Source organism: Balaenoptera physalus, assembly GCF_965194825.1.
Source record: "Balaenoptera physalus genome assembly, chromosome: 1".
Lineage (NCBI taxonomy): Eukaryota > Metazoa > Chordata > Mammalia > Artiodactyla > Balaenopteridae > Balaenoptera > Balaenoptera physalus.
In genome coordinates, this window is record NC_138882.1 from 108,258,368 (window position 1) to 108,276,528 (window position 18,161).

The 18,161-nt window shown below is 37.1% G+C and overlaps 2 protein-coding genes across 9 annotated transcripts in view; one reads left to right on the forward strand and one right to left on the reverse strand.

Moving 5' to 3' along the window:
- SASS6 (SAS-6 centriolar assembly protein) overlaps positions 1 to 5,158 on the forward strand; it is a 52,582-nt gene extending 47,424 nt beyond the window's left edge. Inside the window, exons 15-17 of one of the 2 annotated variants that reach the window (XM_082452032.1) lie at positions 361 to 458; positions 2,535 to 2,629; positions 2,734 to 5,158. In XM_082452032.1, coding sequence (XP_082308158.1) covers positions 361 to 458; positions 2,535 to 2,629; positions 2,734 to 2,837 — 297 coding nt within the window. In that variant the 3' untranslated portion in view covers positions 2,838 to 5,158. Of the gene's footprint in view, positions 1 to 360; positions 459 to 2,534; positions 2,630 to 2,706 lie in introns of both variants that reach the window. The other variant, XM_082452033.1, reaches the window with a different exon arrangement.
- The window catches only part of MFSD14A (major facilitator superfamily domain containing 14A), a 37,671-nt gene continuing 24,577 nt past the window's right edge, over positions 5,068 to 18,161 (reverse strand). For 2 of the 7 annotated variants that reach the window (XM_082452316.1, XM_082452315.1), the window contains 8 exons: positions 16,379 to 16,597; positions 15,979 to 16,092; positions 15,173 to 15,244; positions 11,026 to 11,157; positions 9,739 to 9,851; positions 8,538 to 8,635; positions 7,280 to 7,443; positions 5,068 to 6,312 (listed from right to left, as the gene is read on the reverse strand). In XM_082452316.1, the coding sequence (XP_082308442.1) occupies positions 6,106 to 6,312; positions 7,280 to 7,443; positions 8,538 to 8,635; positions 9,739 to 9,851; positions 11,026 to 11,157; positions 15,173 to 15,244; positions 15,979 to 16,092; positions 16,379 to 16,597 (1,119 nt within the window). In that variant the 3' untranslated portion in view covers positions 5,068 to 6,105. The remainder of the gene's footprint in view (positions 6,313 to 7,279; positions 7,444 to 8,537; positions 8,636 to 9,738; positions 9,852 to 11,025; positions 11,158 to 15,172; positions 15,245 to 15,978; positions 16,093 to 16,378; positions 16,598 to 18,161) is intronic. The other 5 variants (XM_082452319.1, XM_082452317.1, XM_082452318.1 and 2 more) reach the window with 5 other exon arrangements.

Here is an 18,161-nt window from a genome sequence, read left to right on the forward strand (position 1 = left end):
ACAGGCTTTAAGTTCGTGAAAAGGGAAGAATTCTCAGAATGCATGAGGTAAATGCATCATTGCGGTACTTGGTTACTTTTAGCATTAAAAATAACATTTAAATGTATTAGTGTTCATGTTTTTGTTTCAAAATAATTAAGATAATTTGTGCTGTTCATCTTGCTGATATGACAGGAACTTTTTTGTCAAGGAGCAATAGGATTTTTAAATTAAATCTTCTCAATAAAATGTGCTTGTGTTATAAAATATAGGTTGAACTTCTGTGGTCTATATTTATCAGAGAAAAAATTTAACCACCTATCTCCATATAGAACTGTCTCAGTTCTCACTAATTCAGTTACATGTTTTCCCTCTTCACAGGTGCAGTTTAACTTGCAGTTTACAAAACCAAGTACATCACTAGGAGATGTTCAATCAGGAACAACTGTTAGTATGCCTTGCTCAACTGATAAGGAAAAGTAAGCTCTTGACATAAAATTTAATGTTTGTAATTTTGAAAGTCAGGGAGTTTTTACCAGTGTTTGAAAGCTATTATGACCACTTATTTATGTAACGTTTTAAGTTGCTGATCAGTGGGATTTGACTTAGTCCCTTTTAGCTATAAGAAAGAGGTTTCTCATATTTTTTAAAACTGTAGGATAGACATACAGTAAAATTTAATTTTTTTAAAGGGATTTTCCTACATAACTGAAGAACACCCTTTCATATATTCTCGGGCAAATAGATAGAAATCTTTTAAATTCCTCAGAGTTGGCTGTTTTGCTTTTGTTTTCCTGTATGGCTGTGTCTGTCTCTAGAAGCTCTTTGTTTTTCTGAGTAATTGCTTCCAGTGTAAAGTAAACTGAGAAATCAGCTGGTTAAACTGTTAGAATTCTGGGGTAAATAAGAGTAAAAGGGTTTGTGAGGTTGCCCCCTAGCCAAGCTAACATAAATAAGCTTTAGTGCCAATTTGTGACTTCTGTTTTGCCTACTCAGAGATTCTTTGCCTATTTTTTTAGATCTTAAGCAGGTTTTATGTACTGAAGTTTGCTGAATCAGTGAGTTGTAGCTAGAGTAAACAACTTATAGATGCAAACTTGTCTCTCTGGGTAGTCTTTATGTTTGTAATACTGTTTTCTTATTGTTCCTTTATTTACTTAAAATGTAATTGCTTTAAGGCTTGTCTGCTGGCACTCATTATCATGAGCTATCACCATCCCCAATATATTACAAACTAAAAAATTACTGTCATGGCTCAAAGAGGCGTCTTATTCCAGCTCTCTTCATTCATTGGCTCCTCTAAAATTAGTACCAAGACGAGTATTAAAATAGTTAATGTTTATGAGCCTCTGTTTTGTTTTGTTTTGTTTTTATAAATTTATTTATTTATCTATTTATGGCTGTGTTGGGTCTTCGTTTCTGTGCAAGGGCTTTCTCTAGTCTTGGCAGGCGGGGGCCACTCTTCATCGCGGTGCGCGGGCCTCTCACTATCGCGGCCTCTCCCGTTGCGGAGCACAGGCTCCAGACGCGCAGGCTCAGTAGTTGTGGCTCACGGGCCCAGTTGCTCCGCGGCATGTGGGATCCTCCCGGACGGGGGCACCAACCCGTGTCCCCTGCATTGGCAGGCGGATTCCCAACCGCTGCGCCACCAGGAAGCCCCGAGCCTCTGTTTTTTAAAAGTGAGAATTCTTTGAAGTCCTGAAATGTATGTGCTTGTTGTATTTAAGCTCATATTTGTTAAAGTGGCAGAGCACCTAGAATTCATATTAATGGTAGGACACCGTGATGCTTATATGTTTAACTCCATCATATACACTAAGAACAATTTTACTTACAGATCATATTTGTGGTATAAAATCAAACATAATCATGTGTCCATAAAATTGGGACTGTTTAGCTATTTTGAGATTTTTGTTTAGAATTGGTTTGTTGTTTTGTTGTCAGCTAGTAATAAGTGGCAACGGTTAAAGAAAAAATTTAAAATTGGAAAAAACACCTATTCACCCACTTAATTCTTTTCTGAAAATTGGGAAAAGACCATCATTTAATTTTAAAGATAAAATGTCATTGTTTTGCAAGAGCCCTGAACTACTTCTTGCAAGTGTACTAATATAGAAACTGTTAATACTGGACAGATTTAGAAAGAAGGAATATCGTGGTTGAAAGAGAAAAAATACAACTACAGAAATATCCTCTCCTTTGTTTTTTCAAAATTTCATATTTGTATTCATCCGACCAGAATTCATTATTGTACAATGTGTATTAATGTTTAATAATGACAACTTTGAAGCATTACAAAATTTTGAGGAGCTTTTGGTCAAAGGAAAAAGGTAACTTACTCTTTACTGGGAAGAAGTATACTTTGGCTTATGAATAGATAAATTATTTGCTTAAGAACCCAGTGAAAAATGGGATTTGTTTTGAACAAAGCTATAAATATAACATATTATTGTATACATAGTATATGTATGTATATAGATTAAACATTCAAACTTTACTGAAGAGAAAGTAAGACTTTGTTAAAATAAGTAAATAATTACTATTTTCCTTTCAAGTGGTGAAAATTTAGGGCTGGAATACAAATATCTGAAGAAAAGGGAAGACAGCATTCCTTTACGTGGGCTCAACCAAAATCTATTTAATAATCCAGGTGAGAAGACATTTCTGAAATGGATTGTACACTATGGTTTAATTAAATGTATTATATAAAGACTTACATGAATGCAGATAATCTTTTTTTGTCCTCATTTGCAGACCATCAAAAAGACGGCACTTTAGCATTACAGACATCTTCAAAACCCGCAGTGCTCCCTTCTACATCTTCAGCATATTTCCCTGGGCAGTTACCAAACAGTTAATCCTAGTGTCATCTTTTACTTTTATTGAAATTTTAGAAATTCAGCGTGGTTTTAATATAGAAACAGCACTGATCAAATTCTGAATAAGCAAGTTTCAAAGTTTACTTGAGCTACTTACTGTATTAGATTGTTTGGATCCTTTAAGTACTGCTGTTGTTTATGCAGTTTAGAGGGGCAAATTTGTACTAGGGAATGGGTGAAGATTCTTTTTAGTTTGGAACATGGTGTTTTGTAGAATAATAGTATGAATTTTATTAAACTAATCCTTAGAAATTCTCAAATGTTCTAAGGAAAGAGTTGATCCTTGTAAGGGACATTCTAATCATATTCAATATCTCAATTAAAACCTGCTCAGATATATATACTAGTATGAAACCAAAGAATGCTATCAATTCATTTTATCATTTTCATTAGTACAATAAAAGTTTTAAATTTGCCACCTGAGAATTTTAAGGGAAAATAATTATCTCTTGAGATGTATTATTGATGACATTTAAAGGGAAAAGTCCTGAAATTACTTTAAATGAATAAATTCTTCATAGCAAGTAAATATTTTCCTTGAAACCTTTAAATTATCTTTTGAATAAGTCTGTTAAGTAATTTTGATAAATTTGTTGTACAGAAAATCTTGGACAGTCTAATTACATGACCAGATTAGGTACAAAGTGCTTTTAGTCATTTGAGGTGCAGAGTTTATGGATTTTAATGCTTCCTGGAAGTCTACAGTCATCCAGTTTTTCTCCTTCATTTGGAGTTTTGTTTGTTATACAGTTAAATCTGTATTAGTGGAATATTTGTTTTAAAAATTAGTACTTACACAAAATATTTCCTGAGAGCATCATGAATATTCATTTTGTTTATATCAAAATAGGTTCATTTTCATGTTTGCTTATTAGTAAAGTAGGCAAAATGAATAATGTTAGAATTTACAACTTTCTTCTCTTCCCTATAATTAAAAGTTTCAAGTAAGAATTGTTCCTTAGGAAAAATGAGGTAATTTAAAAAAATTCACCCAGAATCACAGGGTTGCATTTTGTTTTCTTACTGACAACCATCCAGTAGAGTAGCATTCTCTTAAGAAAACTCTAAATCAATTTGTTTGCAGAGATTGCTAATGCTCATGTGATACTTAAAAAAAATATTTTCAAGGACCTTATTACACAGATGAGGAAAAGAGACATTTCAGGATATTGATGACATGCTAATGTTATTGGCTTCCATGGTAAGACAAAAAGTATTTGCTAATTTTTTTATGAAGCCACAGTATTGAGTCTTTCCTTATACTTTTGAAACTGCTGGCAACCACAAGCTGTCTTAAACTAGGGATCTTATCTAAAAAATTTAATAACCGTTATTAGGTAGTCACTTTTTATATATATATTTTTGTCATTTAGATATACTATTTTAGTAAGAATACTCAGTTATAATAACTTGAAAGCACTAATAATCTGGAAAGAAACTTTCTGGCAATATTGGAATCTTTCCTGTAAATAGTATGTAATATAAAACTTTGTGACAAGGGTTTGGATAGGATACATGACATACAGGTAGCTCTTTTTTTTTAAATATAGATATCCTTTTCCATAACCACACATGGAAAATTGGGAGAACTCCCAAAAGATAGGATAGAGATCATTTTGATATCAAACTTGCTAAAGACTTTTTGGTATTAAATGTATATACACAGACTTTCGAATGTGCTAATTATTTGCTCTACCTCTTAAACTTTTATTTGAAATTGTTTTGCTGTGTGCAGTTGTACATGCGTTAATAATCAAAATATTGCATTTAATGTATTTCTGTAACTGTGAGATTTGTTAATAAAGTATTAATATTTTGGGAATCTGACGTAAACAGTATGTAAAAACAAACATAGGACTGACCTACAACACCTGTGCTTAGAAAATTAAGTACTTCTTACAGTTAATTTATGAACTAAGTTTTCATTTCTTTGCTTTTGTCTTCCTACAACAGTATTTTATTGAGGGAAATGAAATGGATTCAAAGGGGGAAGGTATAATGCTTTGATTTGTTACTGTAAAAAATATAGTAACAAAGCCAAAACAGGCCTCATAAGGGAATCACAGATCAAGACTTTCTTTAAAAAAACATCATTAAAATATTTAATTTTATTAACAGAATATTTACATTTAAGACCTTATTTAACCATAGTGAATGTTCCAAGTTTAAAAAGCATTAAGCAGTAACCACACATAAGATGAAAACAGTGTAAACTATACAATACTTTATGTACAATTTTTACAAAGTAACACTTTTTTAAATAATATAACTGGACACAAAAATATACACTTTAGAGAAATTCACATCAGTAATTGTATAAAGCTCTCTTCTAGGGTCCTGAAAATTTAGGACAAACATTAGCTCTGTAAATAAAGTGTTACTGTGACAGTCCTGAAAGGCCACTATATATATTTATCTACATATAGATATCACATTGACATTTTCAAGGCTACCAGCTTTACTATATAATTTTTAGATTATGTATTCAAGTGTTGAGGTTCTTATGATTATGCAAACATTAAAAGAATAGTGGTATAAGTAGCTGGGAACAAATGCGAGCCAGCATTTAGATTTACAGGCTCCAAACACCCCAATTTAAATTCTAAATGGCTGATATTTTCTCGTTTCAAAAACAGTAGTGAATAATGTTTAAAATAAAATAAAATTACTACAAACAAGCTTGAAACATGATTCAGATTTAGTATAGTTTTCTTAAGAGTTTTGTTTTTTAAATGCAAAGAGTTCATTTACCATTTCTTTACTTTTAGTGCATCTGCATTAAGGCTTTGAATTATTTGACCCAAGATTTTACAATATTAAAATCTGACTCACGATTTTACAATGTTAAAATGAACAGTTCCACACTATACTATCTACTCTGTCTCACTGCGAGTCAGCATAAATAGAGTTAAAGCTCAACACCTGAAGGAAATGGTAGCAGAGACATTGCTAGTATCTAAGAAGTTACATATATAGTTTTTAATTTTAATTAAAGGATGTATAATAAAATAAAAAGCTTAGTGGCAAGAAACTGGTGCTAATAAACAAAAGGTTTCTTTTCAAAAGAAATTATAACATCTTTGGAAAACTGTCCAGTTCTTTTCTTTAGTTCCCACGGAGTTCATGCAGATACATTTCTTAAGACAATCTTAAAAGTACATTGTAGATGGAAATGGAATGTACATCCAGAACTATAGGTGAAAACTAAGACCTGGGTGCTGATAGAAAAGTCTTCCTGATTTCGGTGTCACACATTTGTGTCCTGGAGTAAAGGTTCTTTGGCCTCTCCTGGCGCTTGCGCACTATGAGGATGGCTGTGGCTGCCGCAGTGCTTTCTCCAGCTGCTGGGCCTTAAGCTTAAGTTGGTATGCTCCGGAATAAACAAGGCAACAAGCAGAGCCAGCAGTACTGAACAGGCTCCAAAGAGGAAGGGGGGGCCAGGGATGATGGAATTCTGAGGAAGAAAAAGAGAATTAGGATTTTTGCAAAGACTTCTTTGTTCATAACAAGAAATTGCTTATCTTTTAGTAGTAACTGATTGCTGTGAATTATAAGCCAATGACTCCTCTCTTTCTTCATTAAAGCCACAGTTAGAAAAAACATTCCCTTTTCAAGGGGAAAAGAAACACTATCACACTCTTAACGTAAAATTCTGGGGGATAACAGCTGACCCAAGAAACAGCCAAAAGATTTTTTTAAAACAAATACATGCAAAAATATATTGTCATTTACAGCATAAAATCTGAACACATTCTATGAACCTTCACTTAATTTGTTAGTTCAAGAGGAAAACAGGGAGATCTCACAAGTAAAATCAAGTAACATACAATATTAACTACAGTAGCAGAATCAATTACCATTTTCTTTGTTAAAAAGATAACTATATTCTCTAGTGACTGAAAGTAAGGAAAACACAGATAATGTTGTTACCATGAGAAGAATCAAATAGACCTGTGTTTTAGCCCCAAATTACATTCATTCTTAGCAAAAACTTGCACTGCCAGTTTTACCTGTGTAGAGCCCACAGACAAACATTCTTTTTTATTTAAAAGTAGTCTTAGCTGGTTAGAAGATTAGTGTAGAACTCTGCTAAATACAAGGAAACTAATGAGTTGTTTGTATTGGCTAAAATAATGTTTCGCTGTTAATGTTTTCAGTTGTAAGGAGGGGAGTATAGTGAGCAAGTGAACAAAGATGTTTGCCAGCACCTAACTGACTCTTCTACAGAAGGCAGACCTGATACAGGGAACCTCTCACATTCCAGAAGCCTCAGATGAAAGAAGTACGTATATGGGAGGACATAGTCCCTTAGGCTTTGGTTTTAAGTGTTTTTATTCAATCTAAGAATCTCAAATAAAAGCTTTAGTGACCAAAAAACATCACCTTTCAATCCAGCCAAATGAACTATATTTTATAATTACCTGTTCAAAGTGGTGCTGTGGGCTTGTGTTTGTTCCCAAGTCTGTTCCTGTCATTGGCAGTTCTTTAAGTTCCACATGGAATATGTAGAAAATGAATCCATAAAGGGCTGGTCCCAGACCATTGCATAATCCTCTAATTCCTGTTATCATCCCTTGGACGACACCTGAATTGTTTACACAAGTTATTTAGTGTACCACTTATTTTTTCCTACCCTAGAACTGATACAAACATGAAATCACTTATTCTAAAGGCAAAACTTTTATCAGACACTAGCAACTTACTGCAGTGGCATCAAAATTACTTAGAAGCTATAAGCTCTACAAAATATAGTGAGCTATCTGATGCAAATGTAAGCTCAGGTCTAATGTAGAAACAAGGGGGCAAAAGCACTTTATTTCCTTTAAAAAAAAAATCTCTTGGCTCAAAATCAGCATGAGTTCATAAGCACAGCTGTTAAAAACTCTGTCCCCAAGCAGCTACTTAAGACCCCAAATATAGCCCCTTTTTATAGTGTTTGATTTTTGTTTACCTCTGGGATCTTATCCCAAATTTAAAATGCAACTTGATTTGGCCACAGGCCTTTCCTTATTTATAACTAAGTGACCTCTGCCACTCTTGTAATGCCCCTGTTTTTCCTTTTGACATAAACAGGCTTTTCAAAGAATTATTCCTCACCTATTAGTATTTTAAGAATTAAGTGTTCCTGCCACAAAAGTGTAAGACAATACATTTTCTATGTGTCTTTAGGTGACAAACATACAATGTTAATGAAAGGATTATCTGTGTATCCCTGAGATGTCTAGCACATCATAGCATATTGTTTATGTAATAAATAAATGGTTAGTGAATATAAGGTGACTAACCTTCATCACTAAATTCTCTAGCAAAAGAACAGACAGGGCCACATATTCACAGTGACAGACAAGGTTATCTACCTAAGGATAATACCCTAGAATCTGCTTTTCCTCTTTACAATGAAAGCAATTTATTTAAAAAAAATTTTATTGCAGTATAATTGATTTACTATGTTGTGTTAGTTTCAGGTGTACAGCAAAGTGAATCAGTTATACATACATCCACTCTTTTTTAGAGTCTTTTCCCATTTGGGCCATTACAGAGTACTGAGTACAATGAAAGCAATTTGAAATTCTCTACCCTGAAGATACACTTATGTTTCAGAACTTAGGAAAGAGACAGAACAGAGGATTAGAATATTCTGTATTTTTAAATAATTATCATTGGGTCCTATCAACTCACCTTGTTGATCAGCATCAGCAGTTCGTGAAACAAGTGCACTGACAGCTGGAAAGGTAATGCTAGACATGGCTGCCACTGCCCCAGCAGCCCACATCATCCTGCAGTCAGAAGCAGCAAAACAAAAATAGTATGTTGTTGTTATTCTCCATTGTACCTGTCAAAGTCAGGAGAACTATACTTGCTCTTCCTTCTTTCCTATGTGACTGGGCAAGTAACTTAAAAGTCTAACCCTGTTTACTCTTCTAGAAAGCAGTAAAACAACCACTTATTCACAAGAATGCTGTGGGTTTCAATGTAGAATTGGGATATCACATATCACATCTAAACTGTAAAGTGTGTTGGGTATTATTTCTGCAGGACTTGGGCGGGTGGGGAGAGAATGTTGAGAAACATTAAATGTTTCCAAACGTTCGCTAGTAGAACGGCAAGGTTCCCAGAGATCTGTGATTCAGTGTGAAGAAATCACTAATTTGATCTAAATGTGCTACTGGCTTGATGTTTAAAAGAAATGTTTTCGATAAATTGTGAGCACCTCTTTTGCAAGGCTAGACTGAAAAATAAAACATCCATCAAAACATACTCTTGGTGCTTACTCATATCCAAGTCCAAACAGAGATGATGTGTTCAGTTGAATGAAACACTACTGCACACTGTGGAGTTCAGTCCTGTAATACCTGAGCACAAAGGTGTGCATGGGCAACCTGACAGCAGCACTATTCCCACCCTGCAGGAAACCAGACTGGCAAGAAAAGCAGACAGCTTTCCCAGCATAAAGCCGGGACCAAAACAACTGGACTTCTGGTTTGCCATCAGTAATGATCACTGGTGTTACTCAACATTTTTTTCCTAACCTTGCTGCTTTGGGATTACATGTGTTTTTCTGACAAACTAAACTGGATTAAATGCTCATTAGAGATTGAAAAACTCAATCTCATTCAAAAACCCAACCTGTTGCTTAGATACAACATGTCACTCTGCTATCCTCAAGCCACTATAGAATATACAAATACACAAGTGAGAAACCTGTGTTATATACACTTTGAGAGAAAAAAAAGCATATTAAGAGACATTAAAGTCTAAGCCTTAATTGAGAAGCAAATTAAGAAATATAAAAGTTTTGTCAGTTACACCTCAATAAAGCTGAAAAAAACAAAAACACGGCAAACAACAAAATTAAGAAAATTAAAATATCTGTACCTACCAAGGTTCTGAACCGAAGCCATACCATGCCAGCTGTAATATTTGAAATCCCAGGCCCAATAAAATGGTGTTCTTATTTCCAATTGACCTCATAAGTAAACTCAAGACTATGGTCTAGAAAATATGAAAAATCAAAGTGGCTTATTAGAATAGAATAAGCTTTTTAATACTGAAAAGAAAAAAAGCTATTTGGTGACCTATTTCAATCTATAATATAAAAGGACTATTACCACTTTTCTACATTTTGGCTTTTCAGCAACAATTGCCCTGAATATATCTGAAACCATTACTCCAGGTCATATAAGCAGATGAAAGGTGCCTCTGCTGACACAGATCCAGATTCAGGGGAAAAGTCAGAAAACTGAAAATAGAAAAGGTGAACTTCGTGTTCAGTACATTTCTCCTGAGGACCACTTAAAATCAGAAATTGTAAACAGTAGGGTTGAAAGGTTCTAACTCATGGTTTAGAGGTCCCTGTTATGTAATAGCTTAAAAATTTTTACAGGTCCAAGTTAATCCAAAACGCTTATTCTCCTGACTAAATAAAGCTGAAACAGCACAATTACTCATATATCCTTCACCTAAATTAACCTACTGCTGAAACCATGATGCTTTTATGAACAGTAGATCAGTTTAACAAGTATGACTTGGGAGTCGTGTAGGCTAATAACTAAGAACACAGCCTTGGGAAAAACAGCCTTAATCATCATTTTGGCTCTAACCATGTGACCCTGGGCAAGTCACTTCACTCTGAAACTCAGTTTGGTCTCTTAAAAGACTGTGATAATAGTACCTACTTCAAAACTGTGTCATGTGAGTTAGATGAAATGATATACTTCGCATTGTGCCTGGCACATTTAATAAACAACATTATGAATTGGGTTTTCTTGCTTTCCTCTCAAAGTTAATAAAAATTCAGCAATCATTTGGGGACATTAGTATTAAACATACCCCTTAAGATAGCTATTAAGTCCATAGAGGAAGAAGTGAAAATAATTCAGGAAATCACTACTTGATGACTGGCTGATACTCTAAACTCAAAATTATCAAGTGTAAGTTTAAAATTCTTTAAATTGAGACAATCATTTAAGAGTTTAATCAGGCTTAATCACAAATAAGCCAGCGGGAAGCAAATGAAGATTCTTTTAAGGATTCTTGAACAATTAACACTCATAACCTTCCTCTCTGAGATTTTCCCTTAAATCGGGTGAGCGTGAGATTGAATTCCACAAAGCACGGAGCCCTGGAGTACATTCTTCAACAACCACAGCTATGAAAGGGAACTCACCCAGAGCGAGCACTCAGAGAAGAAAAACTTCCTGTGTATATGATACTCTAACTGGGACATCGATTTTCTCCCAAGGGCAAGGACTTCCTTCTCATTTATCTTTGTATCCCCAGCACCTAGCATAAGTTCTTTCTTTAAAAAAAAAAAAAAATTTTAAAGAGAACGGAGAGAACCAAGAGAACCAAGTCGTAAAGGTTAAAATGACTTATGACTTAACCAAGATGACACAGCTAATTAACAGTTAACTGACATCAACTTTGGTCACTCAGTCAACAAATATTTGCCCAGTTCCTCCTGTATCCAATGGCTATTCTAGGTCTGAGGGCACTGACCCAGGTCAGAGTACTGGTCAGCGAAGAGATTACCTCCCAGTAGAGGGAAAACGGACATAAGCATACTTATCAAACCAGATAATTCCGGGTTGTAGCTGCTCTAAGGAAATAAGACAGGGTAGTGTGATAGAGGGGCTGCTCAAGCCAGGACATGCAGGGAAGGCCCTTCTGAGGCGACATCTGAGGTGAGAGCCGAATGAGGAGGAGGAGGTGGCATGTGAGTAGGCAAAGAGCACTCCAGTTGCGGGTGACAGCAAGCACAAAGGCGCTGGACTGGAGTGTATTCAACAACATGGAGAACGGGGGAAACGGGGGCTCCATCAAGAGCCTAGATTTTATTCTGGTTGTGACAGGAAGGGAATATTAAACAAGAAAGCACTATGGCTCAACTCCCACTTTACAACAATTCCTCTGCCAAGTGGCAAATAAGCCGTAGGGAGACAAACGTGGAAACAGACCGGATGGAGGCTACGGGTCTTGGCTTAGACTAGGCTCCTAGTAATGGCGATGGTGAGAAGTGCTTCAATTCAAAATATGTTTTGGAGAGAAGTGAAAGGAGATACCATCTGATGTGCTGGATGTGGGAGAAGGAGAAAAAAAGCAATCAAGAATGGCACCCAGGTTCCTGGCCCCAGCAGCCAGGAGAGCGGTGATGCCACTGAACGAGACGAACAGCACTGGGTGGAAGGAAGCCAGCTGGCGGTCACAGCCGCGTCAAGGGTGGGATGCCCAGCAGGCGTGTGAGACAGCACTGAGGAAGTGTGTACAACTATCTCCGTGCACTCGCGCAAACGTTTATCGAGTGCAGATGTTATGAACCCGTGCCTGCTAGTGCCAAGGAAGTGATGGGGCCTGTGGCAAACCAGAGAGCAAAGGCCCGAAGGGGCAGCGACCATGGGGCTGTCACTGAAGGTCACATTCATGTTACCACATCTCCTCATTTGGGGGAGAAGCTGCATTTCCATATTTTCATATCATACCTCCCAATTTTTAAATGCTTACTACTACTTTTTAAAGTTTTAAAATCACTATGGGAAAAAACCAATGACCTCTAATTTAGCACCTGCTGGGCTGCAGGCACAGTGCAGGGTGTTAGCCTGACCAAGACAAATATGATATAATTCTGACCTTGCAATCCTCTCAGAGCTCTACTAGAGCTCACAAAGCTACTGAGGCAAAAATAATAAGAAACAAACAGAGGTAAAATTCATAATACAGTGCATTCTGTACCATGATAGAGATACACCCAAGTTAATATGAGAGCTCAGAGAAGGTATACTTAGGGGTGAAAGGGGGATGCAGTAAGGACGGCAGGAACAAAGGCACAAGGGCAAGCAAGAAAATAAAGAGAGGCAGGCTCTGTGCTACTGGAGAGGAGAGTCAAAGACACTAGTCTTTCACTTAGAGGTCAACAGGGGAGAAGTCATTCTCAACTGTATACTTGCCATAAATGAGAGCATAAGCTAATGCTTCTTCCTTTGGGGCTATAAATTTTACTTGATATTTTAATTCATATAATGACATAAACTTAATTATCAATATTTACATGCAGACTACATATGCCTATTCACCTGTTTTTGAAGTTCAACTAATTTTCTCACTTTCAGAAATGTGATTTTACATCTCAAAAACTATGCTTCTATGTAGGCCCCAAAAGCTGAATGGTCATTTAAGTACTGTATTCCTTGTAGACCATGTTTCTGTTCACAGTATCTGCTGTGCTAGCAACGCTGGCTGGGTCGTGGCTCATTCCTTCTAGATTCACAGCCCTCATGACCCTGCTGCTGCAGGGCTCTTTCCAGCGCAAACCCAACCATGCCCCCTCCTGGGTTCACATGTCTGCCCTCCTGGATTCTGAGCTCTTAGGGACTGTTTTCCATCCTGTATTCCTTTGTGCCTGATGCAATCTACTGAGCAGAGGGAAAATTTCCTCTAAAGCACCTTCAACTCATCATTCAAGCAGTCCACAGTGTGCCCAAATTTACTAGGTGCCCACCTACAGCTTGCATGCTCAGTTAAGTATGAAACGGAACTTAAGACCTTACAACTACCAACCTCTTAAGTGTCATTATAGTAAATGTTAGCCTGTTCTCTTTAAGATCTAAATCAAATAAAATAGTAGCAAATCTAATCTCAGCAATATATGAAAAAGATAAGACATAATGATCAGGCTGGATTTATCTCAGGATTCAAGGTCAGTTTAACATTTGATAATTCATCGAGCTCTAGTCTTAGTACACTCTCCTTTGTGTTCAGAAAGGTTTTTTTTTTTAAATAAATTTATTTATTTATTTATTTATTTATTTATTTATTTATTTTTGGCTGTGTTGGGTCTTCGTTTCTGTGCGAGGGCTTTCTCTAGTTGTGGCAAACGGGGGCCACTCTTCGTCGCGGTGCGTGGGCCTCTCATTATCGCGGCCTCTCTTGTTGCGGAGCACAGGCTCCAGACGCGCAGGCTCAGTAGTTGTGGCTCACGGGCCCAGCCGCTCCACGGCATGTGGGATCCTCCCAGACCAGGGCTCGAACCCGTGTCTCCTGCATTGGCAGGCGGATTCTCAACCACTGTGCCACCAGGGAAGCCCCCAGAAAGGTTTTTTTTTTAAGCTATTTTTATATATGGGCAACAATAACCCCAAAGCTAACGAGCACATTTCTGAGGCCTTGGGGGAAGTATATTATACAATTTAAATTTAAATTTGAAGTTTATCACTAAATCTACCAGAAATTCATAAATGATGAGATCTGCAGAAGCAATCCTACCTCCAAGATGGTGAAACATCCAAGAGTACTATTAAATGGACTTTACTTTCCACTTTAAGAGTAGAATAAAACAGAAAAAGCTGCAACCTAGTAGATTGGATCTAAGGTGGGAAAGAGTGTTAGAGTAGATCGTTTACAGAGTCTGGAAAAAACAAAGCCCAACAGAAAGAAATGGGAGGGGTTTTTTCACAGAAAGGAGAAAGAGTGGAACTGAGATAGTTTGAAGGCCAGATGAAATATCTCCTAAGAAAATCCAGATTCTTGCGTTGATTAATATCTTACTCATCAAACAACCACCAGCTACCAACTGGGTTTCCAAGATAAAAATACTTTCATGTCACTTCTCTGCTCAAAACCCTCCTATCTTCTTGTCAAGTCTTATGATGACCCAGAAGGCCGCACGCGATCTGGTCCCTCTCCACCTCTCAGAATTCATCTCCTGACACTCTCTCCCTTGTTCACGCCACCAGAGCCATACTGTCCCCTGGCTCTTTCTTACACATGCCAGGAATTGTCTTTCAGAGTTGTAGTTCTGTTCTGGCATATTCCAGTGGATTGTTCCTCCAGGTATTCCAGTGGACCGTTCCTCATTCCTTTGGGTCTCTGCTCAAACGTCACTTGTATCAGCAAAGCCTTACCGACCCTCCCAAATAAAATAACACCCTGCCCCCAGCCACGCTCTACATCCCTTGTGCCCTTTTTCTCTATAGCTTTCATTATACCTGATATGCTTACACTGACATGCTTATTCATCTCTTATCCCACAAGAATGCAAACTTTACAGTAGCAGGGATCATGAGCGCTTGACACATGATAGGTATTCAATAAATATCTACTGAATGAATGAATCAACAGTAGAACAAGACTAACATAAAATTTCTGATTTTATGCAGGTGAATACTCTAGTGTAAATCAATAAACTGTCTTTCTGGTTTACACATCGTATGTTGATTAGTACGTGTCAGTCCCAAAAATCTAATCAATACTACCTATACTAACAGAATTATGTTTCCGAACCTTCGAACATCTCTCCCTCTAACGAAAAAGTAACTCACCTGTGCAATAATGGAAAGAATGCCAAGGACTGCTATAAATGCTGCAACACTTTCTGGTGAAAATTTCATTATCTAGAAGGTTTCCAGAAAAAGAAACATTAATAAAATAAGCACAACAAATACCATATTAATGCAACTACTTGTATATTAACATTAAATCGGCCAGAAAAAGAAAATGCAATTCATTTATAACCAAAGAACTCCTCAGAGGAAGAATCTGGCTTTCACTGAGGACCAAAATTATAATAAGTGTTAGATACTGAAAATAATAGCTATGTAACTTAGATTAAGTAAATCTAAATCCCGTAATTTCGATTTCCTAAATAGGAGACCACTATCAAGCACTCAAAATCCATTTTACAAATAAATATTGCACCATTTTGTGCTTTTTACAAGTACTGATAAAGGCTTAATCTCTGCCTAGTAAGACTAGTGTCAAGGAGAAAAGAACTAATGCTCTTATTGTGGCTAGCTGCTTTACAGATATATGCTCTAAATCACAAAGAGACTGGAGCAGGTGAACGGATTAAAGCAACCCATCACCTGATAAGCAACACATAAACAAGCTCAAATGACACACTTTGACAGGAAAATTCTCTCTTTTTGCCTAAGCCACAAGTCTTCATAGAAACACATAAGCAACATCAGCCACACTAAACAGGAGGTTAATTCTAGTGAGCCATTATTTTAAAAATGATAGTCATTTCTAAAAGGCTCTGCTCTTAAAGTTCTCTCAAGATTAAATATTTTGTATTAAGGCACTAAACAATGAAAGAAAAGTCCACCTTGGTAGAACAGAATTTTACCTGTCTGAGGTATAAAAAAAAGCTGGAATATTGGCCTGCCTCCGGCAAGTAGGAGAGAAACACCGTAATGCAGATCAGCAGCACTATGGAGTCTTGGCCCACTTTTTTTAAGGACTAGAACAAAAAACAGACCAATGCAAGGTTTTATATCAAAACACTGAACTATTCTTAAGAACATGCAGAGATATCTTCTGGCAGTGTACATACAGATACCTAGCTGTCTCTTTTTTCCTCCAGTTTATTCTCATCCTCCCCAAAAGTATTCTGAGAAGTATTTCAAAATATTTTTAAAAATCCATCACGATGTTTTCCCCAAAGAAACATCCACAACAAAACATTAACGCTGCGCTGAATCACACATTCCTTTTTTGCCAAAGTGAATGAAGAAGCATAACCTTACTGCAAAGGGGTCAGCCTGTTCCCAGGAAATGGGTGCTCCCCATGAGGCGGGCCGCATCTTCTCAGGTAATGACTCCGGCACAGCAACGAGGATAAAACAAATATCTAGCAGAGCGATCGCTGTAGCCAGGACCACCACCAAGCTGTCCCCATACACTCGCCCAAGATAAGCGCCAATTGCAGGGCTGGTTACCAAACTTGCAGCAAATGTTGCCGAAACCTGCAACAAACCAAGATCAATAGAAAGACATTAGGCAGGACATCTGGCTCCTTTACTTCCACACCAGAGACTCTGACTTACGTCAGTTCTCCTGCTGCAGTCTCCCTCTCCTCCTCCTACCTGTGCCAGTTTTCTTATACTTACTCCTTTTGCAGGAAGAGAAAAGAATTAGATTCTTAACTAAAAAATATGTAATAACCTCTAAGATAGTGGCTTCAAACTTTCTTTTAAGCCTTGAAGCCCTCTGTTTAAATAAATCCTACTGACAAACTTTAAGTAAAAACAGATTTAAAAATAAAAAACTGTTTTAGTTGAAGAAGGGTTGGGGGCCTGGATTACCATCCAAATACCCCCCCACCCTGACTGCCAGGCATGCTGGCCCCTGGGGTGCCTCCATAATTCCACAGTGCTCTGTGAAAGGAGTCTAAAACAATACTCTAAGGAAATCCAATGTCACTGTGACTTTTCCCCCAATATTAAAGTTAAGATTAAATGAATGTTTACTTTGATACATATTTAAAGCTGGCTGAAATAAAGCTTAAAGACTTTAAAGTTTATCTTTTCAGCAGTAATAGTTTTAAGCCACAGCACAAATCTGAACTTGGTCATCATTAGGTGGCAGGGTTAGGAAGAACGAGATCATCGAGATCATCGATCCTTGGCATTGAGCCCATCTCTAACCATGTCTCTCTAACATCCTGAGGAAGCCCATACAAGTCTGGTGAAAATGCAGATTAAAGTAGAGAAAACAGGGGGAGAAAAACTGTTAATCCCAGAAATATCTGGCCTACTGGACAAAGTGGCCTGCAAATCAACAGTAGGTGTGACAGCAGGTAACACCTGATAGAGACCACACTCCTCAGAGGATAATTAGAAATCAATGTTAGAGGTGCATGAGCTTCTGCTCCCTGCTCTGTGCTTTATTCTGTTTGTATGCTCTTTCTGACTTTTGCATGGAGGATTTAAACTTCACAGGAGTGCTTATTTACACAAGCACTTATTTGACAAGTACATAAAATTCTAATAACCATAAACATCTAGCTATCAACCCAACCGTTCATCAACTAGTGAATGGATAAACAAAATGTGGTATATCCCATACAGTGGAATACTACGCAGCAATAAAAAAGGAACTGTTGATATATGTATCAGCATAGATAAACCTCCTAAGATTATGCTAAGTGTAGACACAAAAGACGACATTTTGCATTATTTCATTTATATGAAATTTCTATTGAAAGCAAAACTACAGAGACAGAAGGTAGACTGGTGATTGCCTGGGGTCAGAGGTAAAGTGGAGACGGATGGCAGATGGGCCCAAGGGAACTTTTTGGGCTGATGGAAATGTTCTAAAACTGTATTGTGGTCGTATTTTGTTACAGTAGCTCTAGAAATTCATTACAGTGGGCTGTGGTCTCAGAGAGACCTGGGTTATGAGCAGAGCTCTGGCACTGGAGTCGGGAAAGGGGCAATGGTTCTCACTGTAAGCGTCAGTGAGGTATCTGGGAATAGGAGAGAGCAAAGGTCTAATCAGAGTGCAGGTATTTCATGTCATTTCCCTTCT